The 16977-nt window shown below is 48.1% G+C and overlaps 1 protein-coding gene across 5 annotated transcripts in view; it reads right to left on the minus strand.

Moving 5' to 3' along the window:
* Positions 1-16977, minus strand: part of CCDC88C (coiled-coil domain containing 88C) — a 158859-nt gene that overhangs the window by 13009 nt on the left and 128873 nt on the right. For 3 of the 5 annotated variants that reach the window (XM_023546504.2, XM_023546505.2, XM_023546503.2), the window contains 4 exons: positions 16323-16468; positions 13118-13207; positions 11533-11771; positions 7223-7463 (listed from right to left, as the gene is read on the minus strand). In XM_023546504.2, the coding sequence (XP_023402272.2) occupies positions 7297-7463; positions 11533-11771; positions 13118-13207; positions 16323-16468 (642 nt within the window). In that variant the 3' untranslated portion in view covers positions 7223-7296. Of the gene's footprint in view, positions 1-3235; positions 3305-4291; positions 4481-7222; positions 7464-11532; positions 11772-13117; positions 13208-16322; positions 16469-16977 lie in introns of those variants that run through there. The other 2 variants (XM_003408823.4, XM_023546506.2) reach the window with 2 other exon arrangements.

Genomic DNA, 16977 nt, shown 5'->3' on the forward strand with positions numbered 1-16977 from the left:
TGAAGGGCTGACGACCAGATATATCCCAGATTAAAACCATCTGAGAAAAATTATGTAGCAAAGCAATTATATATCAAAGTTAAGGCAAATGTCCTCAAGAAGGAGCTTTGGAACTGTCTATGTATGCCTATGAGGAAGTTTAGCTTCACCAACTAAGCTCTAAGGCTTAGCACACAATATCCTACACACAATAGCCTACTAACTACTACCGCTACTAACTTCCGTTATTTATTTTTGTTAGATTTGATGGTTTGGCAAGGTCTAGGGCCATAGATAGTGCAAATGGTTAAGTATTGGACTATTAACTAAAAGGCTGGTAGTTCAAACCCACCCACAGACGCCTTGGAAGTAAGGTCTAGCGTTCTGCTTCTGAAAAGTCACAGCTTGAACACCCTACAGAGCAGTTCTACTCTGTACACTTAGGGTCACTATGACTTGGAATTGACTTGACAGCACCAACAACAACAGCAACAAGGCTGTGATTTAAAACAATTTTGTTAGCCAAGGAAATCCCACACAGAACTCCAGTATAGAAAAAGACAAAAAATGGGCTGCTCTGGGTAAAGCAATGGTTGGGATAGGGCTGTAGGGAACGTTCTGCCCACCTCTCCACCACCATTATTGCACAAAACTTTCCAGAAAACACGGAAAACTCCCCTGCCCTAGACCATGACAGTGCAACTTGGCAAGAGCAAGGGATAGGAAACCAAGGGGAAGGAAGATGAAGGGCTGATCAAGGCAGACTGTGCACAGGTGTACACGACAGCATGCGAGCACACACATGCACAGGGCAACTCTCCTTCAGGTGCTAAAGACACGCCACCCAGGCAGCATTCTCACAGAGGGTGGGTGCTGGGACCCTCTGGCAGAAAGAGAGCACTTGTTTCTCCTAGCTGTTTGCTATTACTTCAGCTCCTTTGGTTCCTCTGCCTCGTATTTACATCCACCCCAAGGGGAAAAATCCACCTTATGGTGACAAGCGCAGGAGAGAAGTCAGCCCTCCTGGCTGCTGTGTGTGTGGGTGTCTGCACAGTCCTGACTGCAGTCTCAGGAGGAGCGGGACCAGGCTCTGCACAGGGCTGGCTGTGCCCTCCAGGGACGGCAGAGCCACCTCTCCTGGCCTGGGTCTCCAGCAGCACTGGCACCACGGCCTCGCCAGCTGCCCCATATCAGAGTACCCTGTGAGCAAGTGCGTCTCCTCTGCTGGACTGGGGAACCCCTGGGGGTAGGGCTGTATTTGAGTCCTCCCTGTACCCGCTAGCACACAGCTGGAGTTGACTGAACTGCACTGAGAACCTGGGGAAACATGAGGAGACACTGTACCCAGGGTTCCCCCGGGGAAGCTTGCTCATGCTTCCCAGGTAGCTGTAACGTCCCTGGTTCCCACGTGCTAGTGAGCAGCCCAGCAGTGGGCAGCTGAGGAACACCTGTGAATGCATCGTGTCTGGGGGTAAGCCCCCAAAACCTGCTTTTCATGAATTGCATAAAAGTAGATTAAGTCCTCTCTTTAAGCAAGGAAATTTTTAAAAAATATTTTATTTTTGGTGAAAATACACACAGCAAAACCCGCTCCCGTCCAACAGGCTCTAGACATGATCGGTGACACTGGCTACCCTCTTCACAGGGTGTCAACATTCTTCTTCATTCTCTTCCAGTTGTTTCACTCCCACTGACTTAAAACTCCCTGCTACTCAACCTTCTCATCTCTGCTTTAAAATAGCTGCTGTCCATTTGGTCTTATACAGAAAAGGGAACGTTTGAAATAAAAAACATGCGGCTCTTTAAAAAGCCAATAATAAGCTTAACTAAAATGAAATACATAAAGTCAGTGGGACCCAAAAGGACCTTTGTTAATTCAAGCACTGTAGCTCATGCTCCTGTCCCTTCTTTTTCTCCTGACAAGCAAAGGTAGAAGAATCGAACACTTATCAACAAAATGCTTTTGACCAGTTGATCTAATCATAACCCGGCCACCCAGCAAGACTCGTCATGCTCTGCCTGCCAACAAACGAGGCAGATTTCTCCCGTCACATGCCTTCCATTCAGGATAAAGGTGGGACTCTCTGTGTCAATTTGTTTCAGTACAGAGCCCGTCTTTCCTCATATAAGTTGCAATTTTCTATACTGGTATGAATGAATGTCACCGTCATTTTTATATAACAGGGAAGGCAGTAACGCTAATTCCTACATTTATTGTTGATCACTGCAGAAAAACACTGAATTCAATGTAAACTTTCTGAGTTTTCCTTTTTTGAAAAAAAAAAAACAAAAAAACCAATTATTTTCCCATTCTTTTTAAGTTTTTTGTTTTCAAAAACCTTAAGAACACAGAACAGCTTTTAATTTTTGAGAGGGCTGGTCTAATTCACTGCCTCTCTTCTACAGAAATTTACAATAAGCCTAGATCAAATGACAAGTGCTTCTGACAGTTCCTAAGCCTAAACACAACAGAGCAAATAAGACCCGAGAGAGGACAGTGAGAGACCGTCCTGACATGAAGGCTCCCAGCGCAGGGCACCAGAACTGGCGAACCCTGTGAAGCGCTTTAAGGCACGGGGGCTGAGGCGGTGGTAGTGAGATAGCATCTGAAAGGCTGTCTCCTGGGAGAGGGCAGAACCCAAGACAAACACGTGGAAACTACAAAGAATAACTCTGGCTCAACATATGAACAATCTTATAATAATCAGAGCCTCCAGAATGAAACACCTTGGGGGGTAGTGAATTCCCTGCCACTGGAGGTGAGTAACAGAGCTCTGGTGGTGCAGTGGTTAAGTGCTCAGCTGCTAACCGAAAGGTCAGTGGTTTGAATCCACCAGCCGCTCCACAAGCGGAAGATGTGGCAGTCTGTTTCCGTATAAGATTTATAAACTTGGAAATCCTATGGGGCAGTTCTACTCTGTCTTATAGGGTCACTCTGAGTCAGAATTGACTCAACAGCAATGGGGCCTCTGGATGGGTAACTCCTTACCCAAAGACACATAGCTGGGAAGTAGAAGCTACATGCATCAGCCCCTCGGGAGGGCGAGAAAGAAGGAGCATGCGGGAACACTGGGCCTTCCCTATTCCCACTTCAAGCATAACTCAATCATATTCAACCATAATGCTACTTCAACCAACAACTGTGATTCTTTTGTATGCTGGACTTCCACACAGGACTTAGTTTGAGGGAAAAGGTACCATTAATAAAAACAAGTACGAGCACCGAGGCAGAGGACACAACGTGCTGACCACTCACCGTACTGCCTGTGGCTGGTGAACTCGAGCCCCAGGGATGACTCACAGAGGTTGTCATCTGTGTTACAGCCTATGGCGAAAACAGAGCTGATGAGGCAGGGGCTCCGGAACCTGGCCCTCTGCCAAACGGCCAACTCTGGATTGTGTTGGCTGCTTCGACAGTGGCGTATCCAGCTTTTGGGGATAGGGAGGTGACCTGCCTCCTCTTACTTCTGCTGGGTCAGCCCTACCACTCTGACTCCTATCTGACTTAACTTTAAATCACACTTCTGCTCCACGTTGGTCTTGGTCTCTGGTGTTAGAGGCTCTCCCCAGGTGTCTGAGGAGCCCTGGCTGTCTCCTTATATTTAATAGCTTTGTACAATACACTGACTGGGGCTTCCATGGGCTTCACCCGGCAAGATCTGACTGGGCCATTCTGTTGGGAATCTCTTGGACTAATCAGATTCCTCAAAGACTATCTCAATTCCTTAGAGGTGTGAACCTGGCTACTGGCATCCTGGGAGACAAGTTGACAAAGACAGATAGGTGGGTGGGGGGAAAGTGTGAGCATGTCAACATTCAGTTTGCACACTGCACTGTTCCCCCTGTTTCCAGTACAGTACACCACCCTCAACTGGGTCTATGACCTCCAGGTCAGGGACCTTCAATATGCTCTCTAGAGAATAACCTCCAGACTTCTACCAAGGTGGGGTGGTGGCAGCTGCCTGGCTTCAGCACAAACTCTGCTCTCAGCCCTACCTCCACCTCCTTCTGGAGCTACTTGGTGCCACCCATTCCTGAATGTTGATGGTAGTGGGTTCTGAAGCTTTCTCCATCACCAGGTGACAACTTGGCCTCTGGATGGATAAGTCCTTGCCCAAGATCACACAGCTGGGAAGCAGAGCTGAGATCTGAACCTGTGTCTGAATGATACCAAAGTCTGTCCGTTGCTTAACTGCTCTGCTTACCACCTCTCAGTCTTGGAGGAAGAAAGATCCCTTCTGCCTCTGACAGCCTAGGGTCTTTAGGAAGGACTGAAGCCCTCTCTTGGCTCTGGAAGGGGCCCATGACTCACCCTTGATGCGGCCTGGGTGCCGGGAGATGGGGGTGGAGCTGGAAGGGGTTGTAGTGATGGCTGAGGTGGCACAGATCCGGGTGCCCAGCTCTGAAGGCCAGGACTTCACAGCTGGGTCGGTGGGAGCATCTGTGCGGTCCAGGCTGCCTCCATGTGGGGACCCTCGCTTTGGTTTTGGATCCCCAGGGCCTGGGCCAGAAAAGGACATGGAGAAATGAACCTGCAACATCCTGTGCCCCAGCTGGGCCACCATCCCAAGGCCTAGAAGCAGGGGCAGAAGGGCACACAGACCACAGGACACAAGCTAGGCTGCAGTTTAAATAGGAGGGGGCCTGGCTGCAAGCCTGTGTTGGCAGGCCCCATGAGGCTGGCTCTAGCACTAATGAGGTCACACTGCAAGTCATGAAAGGCTGAGAGAAAACAGAAGGGAAACTCGAGAAGTCCAAAATATCAGTTATGGGGCCACCTCCTACAGAATGCTGCAACTCAAACCCCTGTTTTAAAAAGCTCCTAACACCATTGCTGAACGTTCTAATCAAAGATTCCACAGAGGAATCCAGATCAAAAATGGGCGGCAGGCGGGGGGGTTGGGGGGTTGTAGAACAGGATTTCAAATTCTCATGGGATTCAGGCTTTCTGGAGCCATGGAGGCTAGATGAACCTTTCGAAGTATTGCCCTGAGATCCTCTTTAAACCTCAAAGCAAATATAATAGCCCTTGAAGTCTTTGTAAAACCAAACAACAGTTTAGCTTAACTAGTAAAGAATGCCTGCCTTGAGCATTGTGCTCTTTTAAGATCTACCTGTATGGGATCAAACAGACAATGGCAACTCAAAAGATCAGAGAGGAACCTCCGGGGGCAGTGAGTTTATGTGAATGGGAGGAACAACTCAGAAAAGGAAGAGGATGAGGAGGGTGGTTGTACAACTCAGAGACTGTCATCAACATTACTGAATTGTAGATGTGGAAACTGCTGAGTTGGTGTATGTTCTGCTGTGTATACTCTCAACAAAAAAATAAAATCTCAACAAAAAGAGGGGGAGGACTCCTGATATAAAGACCTTGCTCAGGACCAGGCCAGGCCTGTGGCCATAGCTGTAAAGGCCCAGGATGTATCCTCTGCTAACTGGCTTCGGTTATGATTTGGAAAAGAAGTTTATTGCCAACCTAACGATGTCTTCTTAAAGAAGTAAAAAAAAAAAATCTCTGCATGGTCAAATCCACTGCAGATGATTTTTCTTTATACCTTGTGCTTTTCTGCAGCCTGGAGATTTTCTACCATGAACATGTACTCTCATCAAAATTAAGTCATATTAAAAAACAAAACAACAAAATACCCCAACTATCCAGTAGGAGAGCATGAGTTCCCCAAATACAAGACAAAGATGACCGTACTCCCCGTTCGCAATGGCTAGCCAAGCCTTTTGTAAAATGTTCTATCCCAGGCGCCCCAAGGGCTGTGGACCTGGAGATCCACTGTGGAGATCTGGGCCTGTGACCTTATACTTCCACACACTGACTGCGTCTGCTTACTTGGCCCACTGCGCAGTCTTAAGTGTCCAAATCTTGCAATTTGAAATAAAGAGAAAATCTGGACTTTGGAAGATAACCTTGATGAGAAGCAAGATTCAAGTCTGGTGGAATGAATGGGGATCGATCACCTGGCAGGTGAAGTTAGAATGAGGACTTAACGGAGGGGAGGTAGGATGAGCGAACAGTTAGCACAAATGGCAGGGAAACACCACGAAGCCCAACCACAGGGTCAGAGGACAGAGGTCAGGAGGGCCAGGCACCATGGTAGCCTCAGGTGTCCAGGTGAGGCTCATGAGATAGTCAGCGGCACATGAATCGACTTTAGCATTTCAGCACTCATACACTTATTTTTAGAATTACCTTGTTTTTACGGTGCAGTGGCTGGCTCTCCATTACTACCAGCACCAGTTGCTGTCAACTCTACCCCATGTGTGTCAGAGTAGAACTGTGCTCCACAGGGTTTTCAGCGGATGATAGTTCAGAAGTAGACTGCCAGGCCTTTCTTCTGAGGTGCTGCTGGATGGACTTGAACCTCCAAACTTTGGGTCAGTGGCTGAGTGGAGCATGTTAACCGTTTGCACCACCCAAGGACTCCTTCCCATTTATAGAAGTGATAGAATCTTTCCTTTTAAAACAAACTTACTGGAAAACTGTGAGTCAATTTAAGGCAGATGTGCACATAATCACACAGGTGGCATGAGGATATGGCAAGAACCATGCAGATGGTACCAGAAAGGCTGAGGGTGGGAAACACTGCAGTAGCTAAAGGCCTCTGCTGACCAGTGATGTGTGACGTCCCTTCTGTCCATTACTGCTCTCATTTCAGCATCCAGGTGTCAGACATAGACAGCACAGTCAGAAAACTTCACTCGGGGCTGGCCTTTGGCTCAGCACAATTAATCCAACTTTTCAAAAGGCTTGAACAGAGCAATAAATTCTCCAAAACATAAAACATGGCTAAAGAAGGGCCTTGTTATCAAAAGCCAACAATTCAGTGCTCTGACAAGGACAGAGGAAAGAAGGGCAGAGGTTTGAATTTTTGCTGCTTACAAAGCCTCACTTGGTCGAGGCTGCATAGTTTAGGAAGCAGAGGAAGCAACAACTGACCGGTCCGCTTTATGCGGGCACGACGGAAGCCTGCAGGCGCAAGCGTGGACACAGAAGCACATGGCCGCGCGACTTACTGAGTGCAGACATCCTGGCCCAAGCTGGACATACATGTGGGCACGTATGTCCCGAGGCTCCCCTAAAACTGTGCCGCCCCGAAGAACGGTCCAGACAGTGTGACAACTCATCTTCCATTTTGAACTCAGAATCCACGCTGGCTACTTTGGGCTTGGCTTGGAATTGGGGTCAGGAGAAGGGTTCCATTACAGGTCATGTGGCCTTTAGATACTGTTTTTTTTTTTTTTTTTTTTTAATTTCAGAAATGAAGGAGGATACATGGTGAAGACACATGATACAGGAAAGGATTAGAAATCTCCGATTGCTGAGAAAGAGAGAGGCTCGTTAGGGGAGGACGGGATGTCGGAGGAAGACCAGAACCGCAGGCGTTTAGAGAGAGCTGGGTGGGTCGTTGGAGACTTGTCTTTGTCCTTGCTTTTGCTTCTCAAAAAGGGACTCTTTTTGCGCTGAGATGCTAAAGTGTTATCACCCGGATAACCCAAGGGAGGAAAGAAAAAAGAACAAAAACAAATAAATGAAATATACAATAACAAATGACTCTAAATGAGCTAAATGTATTCAGGAAGTCGGAATCCTGTTCAAACCAGGAAAGACAGAAACAATACCCAATACTCAGACCCGCATCGGGGCTCAGTGAATCATTTACGCTCTGACTCAATTTAATTAGTTTAGTGGCATCTTAAAGCCAACAATTTATTTACTCAGCACGTGAGGAGAATGACATGTTGCCCGACGAGCCAATGGTTTGGGCTGTTTTTCAATTTCAGTGTGTTCAATGATTAAATAAGAATGTTTATTAATTTAGGAGTCGCTTCTCTTACTCATCTATTTTAATGACAGGGCGGCCGACAATTCAGCTCACACACCACACCCATTCCCGTTCAAGGGCCTCAGAAATACTTCATGATATGTTTCTGGCCCACTATAATAAAATGGTCTATCTGAAGGACCCACCAATAATTTCTCTATCTCTAAAATAACCTCTTAGGAACATGAGTTTTAAAAAAAAGATTAAAATACCTCTTTTCAACCTGTAAAAAACCTCAGCACCCAGAAGAACCATGAATTTCCTCTGAGATCTACTAGTCCTCCACCCCAATCCCACACTTCTTAGCCTTTAAATGGTAGTCTTAGCGAAGCAGGCAATTGATCTATCTTTCTGAACAGGTCTCACAGTGAAGGATTTAACCCATTGCTGACCAAAAGCCAAACCTGCTGCTGTGAGTCCAACTCATAGTGACCCTGAAGTAGTACTCCCCATAGGGTTTCCAAGATAATGCCAGAGCCTGTTACTTCTTGCCCCACAGTACCACCTGGTGGCCAGGGCTCACGCCACATAATGTTGTTGGGTACTGTCCAGGCAATTCTGACTCATAGTGGCCCCATGTGACAGGGTTTACTAGGCTGTAATCTTTACGGGAGCAGATCATCAGCAGAGTCACAAACTAGGTTCGAACCCTTAACCTTTTTCTTAGCAGCTGAGCACTTACCCACTGTGCTACTAAAAAAAAAAAAGGGCTCCTTTATACCACACAAGAAGGGGCCGTTTTCTTCAATGCTGGTATCCCCGGGGCCCGGCCTAGGGCTGGACTCTAAGCAGGAGCTCAGCAGCAGGTTTCTTCAGCATCTTTGGGGACCCTTAGCTGGAGGTAGTGCACGTAGCAGCTTTGAGCTTAGGTTTGGACCCCAGTTGTACCATTTCCTACGTCTGCGAGTGTTCACCTCGCAGAGCCTCCCCTTCTCAGGCCTACAACGGAGACAGTGGCCATGCCTGTCCTGATGGGTAGTTGGGACTAACCGAGGTAAAAGAAGCGTGGAAAGCAGCCCAGGGAGCGCCCAACGAATAGTTGCTATTGATTATTATGATTGACCTGCTCATTCATGGTACAGTTTAACATGTGCCCGCAGTTTTTCCTCTGAAGGTTTTCCTAACTCAGCTAGGCTTATTATAGTTAGGGCTCGTCTGCTAGCCAAAAGGCTGGTGGTTCGAACCCACCAGCTGCTCTGTGGGAGAAAGATGTGGCAGTCTGCTTCCATAAAGATTACAGCCTTGGGAACCCTATGGGGCAGCTCTACCCTGTCCTATAGGGTTGCTATGAGTTGGAATCCACTTGATGGCAACAGGTTTTTCAATTCAGCTTTTAAAGAATAAAGAAGGTTGAGATATATACAAAAAATATGAAACAACAGCCAGTATGGAAACCAGGGGCAATAGAACCCCTCTGAATAGCAACAACGCTAAGCTTGGTTATCATTTACCTGCGGATGAGCCTTTGACCTAATCTCACCCCCCAGAAAGACTGGGACGGTGAGCATTTGCTCCCAAACAACACACGTGTATGTGCACATACTTCTCTTCTGCATTTGAAAATGGCACCACAAGCACTTGCAGTGGTGACCGTGACACCCAAAAGGCTCATCACGTCACGCTCAGGAGACGGCTTGGCACTGGCCAGGGGAGCTGGACCGTGCACAGGGGTCTCAGGCACAGGCCTGATCTTCAGAAAGTCCTGGTGTCCTTCACAAAAACTGAAGGACTCACAATGCAGGCCTTGCATAAATAACCCATAAAGAATATTTAAAAAGTAAATTTGCAAATCAGACAATGTTTAGGGTAACTACTGTGTTTGAGCGATGCTGCAATGCATTTTTTCCACTCCGGAGTGTCTCTGAAATCAGGACGGCATCTTGGAGTTAAGGGTGTCTTACAGTCACCACTGGCCAGGTGGCACTGTGACAAAATACCTATTCATTTTGCTCATGTTTTGCTTTTCAGAGTACGCACAAAAATCTGTCTAATTAAGGCTTTTAGAAGAGCTCTTTCAACAAGAGTATAATAAAAATTCTACTTGATAAGGCATTGCCTCATTTTATTGTCAGTGTTTTTCCTCCCAGTGGGATAAAAAATAATTGTGCATCTTGTAACTGATGGCCCCTTAGGTTCAATGAAATATGGCAAGATACAATGAAACACCGTCTTATTTCAGAATCTCTCGTAAATCCCAAACGATAGGCCTAAGTGAAAGATAAACTGCCTAGGGCTCACAGGGGCAAGTTCAGACCAGGCTGGAGAAGAAAACCTAACCTGCCTTTCAGAGCGATAAAAGAGCAGAGGCACACAAAGACTCTGAGATCTTGTACACACAGAGCACACTTTAAATGCACCTGGGATCTCCTCACAGAAAGAGTTCATTAACATCTTTCAATTTGTTGAGCTGGAAAAACATACAGTATCATACTTGTCTCTGTGGTGCCTGCGTGAATATCATCTTTGGATATGAGGTACCTACCACGGTCTACTCGATCAGTGAGGCCTCTTGTCTAAAATAACAAAACTGTCACAGAACAAAATTGCTACAACACTGACATGAACTTCTATTTTTTGCCTGGTTAATAACATACCTCAGTGGGAGGCACGCATGCATGTACACACACCCTCCACACTCCCACACACGTGCACACACACACCCTCCACGCTCCCACACACACATGCACACACACACCCTCCACACTCCCACACACACGCACACACACCCTCCACGCTCCTACACACACATGCACACACACACCCTCCACACTCCCACACACACGTGCACACACACACCCTCCACGCTCCCACACACACGTGTACACACACACCCTCCACACTCCCACACACACGCACACACACACCCTCCACACTCCCACACACACATGCACACACACACCCTCCACGCTCCCACACACACGTGCACACACACCCTCCACACTCCCACACACATGCACACACACACCCTCCACGCTCCCACACACACATGCACACACACCCTCCACGCTCCCACACACACATGCACACACACCCTCCACGCTCCCACACACACACACACACCCTCCACGCTCCCACACACACATGCACACACACACCCTCCACGCTCCCACACACACACCCTCCACGCTCCCACACACACGCACACACACACCCTACATGCTCCCACACACAAATGCACACACCCTCCATGTTCCCACACACACATGCACACACACCCTCCACGCTGGCACACATACATGCACAAACACATACCTTCCACACTCCTACACACATGCACACACACCCTCCATGTTCCCACACACATGCACATACATACCCCTCCACATTCCCACACATGTATGCAAATACATATACCCTTCCACACTCCTGCACACGCATACCCTCCATGCTTCTGCGCACACATGCACATACACACCTCCACATTCCTGCACACACATGTAAACACTCTACATTTCCACACATGCATACACGCACCCCTCCACACTACTGCATGAGCATGCACAAACACACCCCTTTATATTCCCACACACATGCACGCCCTTCCATGTTCCTGCACACATACATGTATCATACACACATGTGTATACACACACCCTCCACTTTCTCCCATACGCACATGCTCAAACACACAATCTTGCTTTACTCTCACCTACGAACTATCATTTAGAACATCCCCTTTGCTACCCCCCACTGTACTGAAGTCACCCACCCCTACCTTTTCCCACAGGCCCGTTGTGAGCATCTCGCTCTTCTGCACAGTTTGATCCCAAGGGGACAGTCTCTGGGTTCTCCGGCTGTGACCTGAGAGGCTGAGAAGCAGACGGCGAGATCGGGTCTGAGGACTCCAGCTGCCAGGGAGGGCTGTCTGCGGTTGATTTTAACCGTTCTCTAGACCCCTCTTTCTTTGGTTTGATGAATTTGACTAAGGCTTTGGCTCCAATCCAGTGGTTTTTCCTAGTTAGAGGGAGATTTTTAGAAGAACACACGGACATTACACATACCCTGGCAGTTCACTGGGTTACCTAGTGTGGGCTGGGGTTTCCATCACCAGCCTGGGGAGTCCGGCCGTTAATTTGGGGTTCAGACATGATGGCTCTCTTAACCATTGCTACGTCCATCAGATTTGGGGCTCTGGAGGCGGAGTGTAATTCTCAGTTAGGCAGGGGGGAGGGGCAGAGGCAGGCATCGTGGCAGAAATTCATATCAATCTCTTGTAAAAAGAACTCCAAGGAAGCCGCGTCAGCCCCTGCTCATCTGTGCAGTGAAGGAAGCGGCGCTATGCTAACCTAGATGGCAATTTCTCTCTCAAAATATCCCATCTTCAGGAACAGATTCAAGGACTTTCTGCTAAAGTTCATAAACAGTTCATAAGTAGACTGAGCTGGCATCCTGGACACTCCCGGCCCAGAGGAGTCTTGGCGAGCGGGTAGAGGGCCAAAGAGGGTTGCGAAATGAAACAGTGAATTACAGAGCTGCAGCCTGCTGGAGAGAAGGCACCCTGATAGAAAACCACACCTGTGATACCATCCTGACTTTGAGCCAAACGGCCCTGTGTCTTACACAAACCCCTCAACCTTCTTGGGCCGCATTTCCGTATCTGTCAAGTAGAAGGTTGAAGATCTGAAGTTCTAGGGTCCTCCTGTTAAAGGAGAGCCCGAGGGCTTCGTGTGATTCTGACTAAGGCTGGGCTCCTTGCAAACGGGCAGACTCTGGGGCTCAGGGCCCGGGACAAGGGGAGGCCCTGCTGGGTGGATGAATCTGCAGGGACAGAGCCAGCCCCACAACCACAAACCCTTGGCTGCCTGGAGAAAAGAATGTGTTTATGGAGCTGCCCTGGGGCCCAGCGAATTCAGAGGAATTCACATTAAGGCCAAAAAGCTTCCATGTTTGCAGACTGTAGGTGCTGGTTCAGGCTTCCTACCCAAGCTCTCTTCCCCAAACAGGAACCTGGTTGTCTATGTCATGGCAAAAACCTGACAAGGTAGCCCCACCATCCTCCTTTAATGACCACCAAGGCACTCTGCTCCTGTAAAGGCTTGTGGCTAAACTAAGCCTGGTCTCATAAAGGTCAGCAGGCATTGGCCATTCCTCCCATGACAAGCTCGAGCATGGAGGGAAGGGATGAAAGGATGTCTCAGCGGTCGGATCCAGGAGGGGCCTACAACCCAGAAGACGCTGTGTACTGTGGACAGTACAGGGTCCACACTGGACACTGCTCTAAGTTGCTACAGGTCACCCTCCTCACGAGAAAGGAAGCTTTTCTGTTCAACGTTTAAGTCACCAAAATTAAGTCAACTCACTTCTTTGGAGCAGGATCATAGAACTTGTACTGGTCCATGATTTTTTCTTCCAGTTTTTCCTTATGTCTTCGTAAGGCATTTAATTTGTCTCTAAAAATAGAGGGGAAAGAAATCTCAATACAGTTTTAAATAAAACAGGGAGGAAATGGCCTTGTGAATTTATTGATCATGGCAGTAGGGGCCCAACGTTTGCTCAGGATTCAGATATGTTGGTGCTCTTGACCATCAGGGTCATCGAATCGGGAAGATGGGAACGGGAGCATTTGAGACGGGTTCAGGAAGCCCTACCATCTTGCGTAAACATATTTACTCAAGTGCCTACGGTCTATGTAAGTGAACTTGTGGGGACAAACCTCAAACCATCTGAAAACTCAGGCTTGGAAGCCCCAAGAACTTTCCAGCCAGGTCATTCAAGGCGTCGGGCATTCTGGGGTCAGACACAGGGCTAGCTCCTGGAGGTGCATGTTAACAATACCCTGAGGGTAAGGGGTCCCTGGGGAGTTAGATGGATACTAAGGCTGAAAAAGTTAGTTCAGCAGGGTGGAAAGGGTGAAAGTCCTGACACATTGTGGGGATTGTAACCAACATCACAGAATCATTGTGTACGGTTTGTTGAATAGGATCTAATTTGCTGTGTAAACTTTCTCCTAAAACACAATAAAATATTTAAATACAAGTCAATGAAGAAGCAACATTTTATTTTCCAGAATTGTAAGCAAATAAAATTTGTTAACTTCCTTTTTATTAAAAAAAAAAAAAGTTCAGCCAAGTCAAACCTCTGGTTTGGGGCCACTCCAACATAGGGTTTCTGATAACTCTCCCACGAGAGCAAACACAAAAGCTTTCAGGGGCCAGACAGAGAAGATAATGAGCAAAGCAGGCTGGGAAAGACTAGAGGGAGTGGTGGGGACTGTGGCAAGATGCAGCGTGTGTGCTGTAGACTGGGGTGGTGGATCTCCCAATTTTTTCAGAGAAGTCAGAAACCCAGGTTATGAAGTAAGAGTTCCTGATTTCTAAATGTAGGAAACTAGTTCACACTTTTATAGAGTGAGGGCCCAAAACAGACACCTCTTGAGCACTGGGTGTTGTAGGGCACCTCTGATTCTGCAAGGGAAATCCTGGCCTTCCCGATCCAAAGGGAATGCTCTTGGTGTTTCATCCCAGGGAATCACAGGGGCTGAGCATGTGGGGGCACACTACACAATGCTGCCCCCAGGACCCTGACTCCTGTCCTGGTCTGCCTCTCGCCACCTTGGAGGTCTCAGCAGCTCGGACCCCTGGCTTCCTTGTTCAGAAAAGAGGGCCCTGGATGGGAGATAACAGCTCAGCTCCCCAGTCGTGAAGCTCCCGGGGTCCCACCCAAACAGACCTCCCCCCACTTCCCCAGTTCACCACGAAGTGAGCGTCCTGTGCAAAGTGACAGCTTCGCAAACACTTTGCATGATCATGGACTACACTCCGTGCTTCGACATCTGAGTTCTGCTACTTTGTCCTCCCCACAGTGCCGTGTTTGGCTCCACAGACAGCACAAACTCACAGAGTGGGTGCCATGCTCCTCCCAGAACATAGAACAGCGCACCAGGAAGCTCACCATCTACTAGCCTGGTGCAAATACTCTCTACTGCAAACTTCTCATCAAGTAGCACCCTGGGTACCAGGCTCCATCTCCTCTTGGTTAGCACCTGCCCAAACTCTGCTGGCAAACTTTATCAGATGGAGTACAGAGGGCCAACTTCAGGCAACTGTCAGATCTATCCCCAACTACAGCATGGTTTTAAATATGCATCATCCTTTGGTAGGAGGTGAAAAACCTCTAGGCAAGCAAGTGGGGCAGGAAGAATGAGGAAGAAGCACCATCACTTCAGAGAGCACTGGGTCAGCGGACTGGTGGTCCTCATGACAGGTCCCTCCAGTGTGTTTCTTCTCCCCTTAACCACACTCACGGCTGACACGCTGGCCTACCAGGTCGCTGGGCCAGCCACACCCAATGTCATGGAAGAACAGTTCAACCACCACAACATGGACTGATGAAAATTGCTCTGGATTTTAGATTTCTTGGGTCACTAGGCTTCTAAACCACAAGGTTTCCATCGTGAGGGGTCTTCCTCTTATCCTCTATTTCTTAGAAATAAGTCCTAAGTCCTTCTATACCAACCAGTCAACTAGCTGCCCTTCAGTCTCTTCCGACTCCCGCAACCCCATCAGTTATCAGAGTAGATCGCCAGGCCGTTCTTCCGAAGTGCCTCTGGGTGGAGTCAAACCTCCAGCCTCTCAGTTAGCAGCCAAGCACGTTACCCATTTGTACTACCCGGGGACTCCACTACCAACACCAGATCACTTCAAAACCTTCTAGATGATCTGAAGGCTTTAGCCTGGCACAGAAACCTTCCACAAGTGAGTGCACCTCCCTCCCCAGCTGTCTCCCCTAATCACCTGGCAAATTCCCAGCACCCAGACCCCTTGCCACGCTCCACTGCCATACCCCTCCATCTGGCTGGCTTCCTCCCCACCCCACCTCGGTGGCAGAACCCAAGTTCTCACCACTCTTCCTTCCACACCTCCGTTTAGGTCTTGGCCATCTGCCTGGCCTTGGCTACATCTCTCTCACCTCATCCCTGCTAGTTCTGGCTACCAGGAGCCTAGCTCTGTGCACCTCACAGGGCCTAAATACGCCAAAGCTGGCACTGCAGAAATACTGGCTGAGGAGGGCAGTACAAGACACCGGCAACTCCTTCTGCACACAGTCTAGGGGGAAGCAGGCACAGACAAGGAAGGGATGGGCTTATGGCACTCACTCTCAGACATCTATCTAAACTGCTGCCCTGAGATGCTGCTCGTCAGCACCATCATGTTTTAGAAGTTAACATCACTCCACAAGCAGATGAAGCCCAGAAGCTTTTGGTGGTGGGCTCTGAAAAGCAAACAGAAACACACCACCATCCCACTTCTGAAAATCTAGAGCCATTCCAGGGAAACCAAGAGACCGTGAGTTGGTGGATGGTCTATCCCCTGGCCCTCAGGACATCAACGGGCCCAGGAAGCTCTTTGCCCAGAATGCCACGGGTCTTGGCATGGGGCAGGGAAAGCCAGGACCTCCAGAAGCAGAGGACTCATTACTGCGATCAGCCAGGGGCAGGAGGGGCTCAGGGGCCCCTTACTTGACTGCTATCATCCACCAAACTAGAAAAGTAACCCTCCTCCTTACATGTACTGCTTCTGCTCCTCATGGTACTGCTCTTTACTCTCCATGTTCTGCTCCAGAAGCATCTGGTTCTGCTGGCTCAACAGCTGGATCTGGCTCAAGAGGTGATGGTTTTCTTCCTCCAAGTTCCCCTTGAGACGGGAGAGCAGCTACAAACAGACCAACAATGCCTCAAACACCACGATTCCACTGCTGGGAACCTATTAGCACAAAGATGTTCATCTCAGTGTTACCTACACTAGCGAAGACTTGAGAAGGACTAACACAGCCATCCGTATGGGAATGGCTGAGCTCTCTCTGCAATGGCACTGTCCAGTATGGCAGCCACTGGCAACATGTGGCTACTGAGCACTGTAATATAGCTGACCTGAACTAAGATGTGCTGTAAGGGTAAGACACATATTTAAAAAAATATACATATTCATTAATGAACTTTTTTATTGATTACATGTTAAAATGATACTTTAGATATAATGTTTAAAGAAAATAGTAAAATTACCCATTTCTTTCTACTTCATAAATACAGCTACTAGAAAATTTTTAATTATGTATATGGTTTCCATATATTTCTACTGGAAAGTTTTGGGTTGGCATACTTTTCCTGAAAAAAGCCAGGTAGTAAGTACTTTAGGCTTTCCAGGCTAGACAGTGTGGCTTC

This window comes from Loxodonta africana, chromosome 10, assembly GCF_030014295.1.
Source record: "Loxodonta africana isolate mLoxAfr1 chromosome 10, mLoxAfr1.hap2, whole genome shotgun sequence".
Taxonomy (NCBI): domain Eukaryota; kingdom Metazoa; phylum Chordata; class Mammalia; order Proboscidea; family Elephantidae; genus Loxodonta; species Loxodonta africana.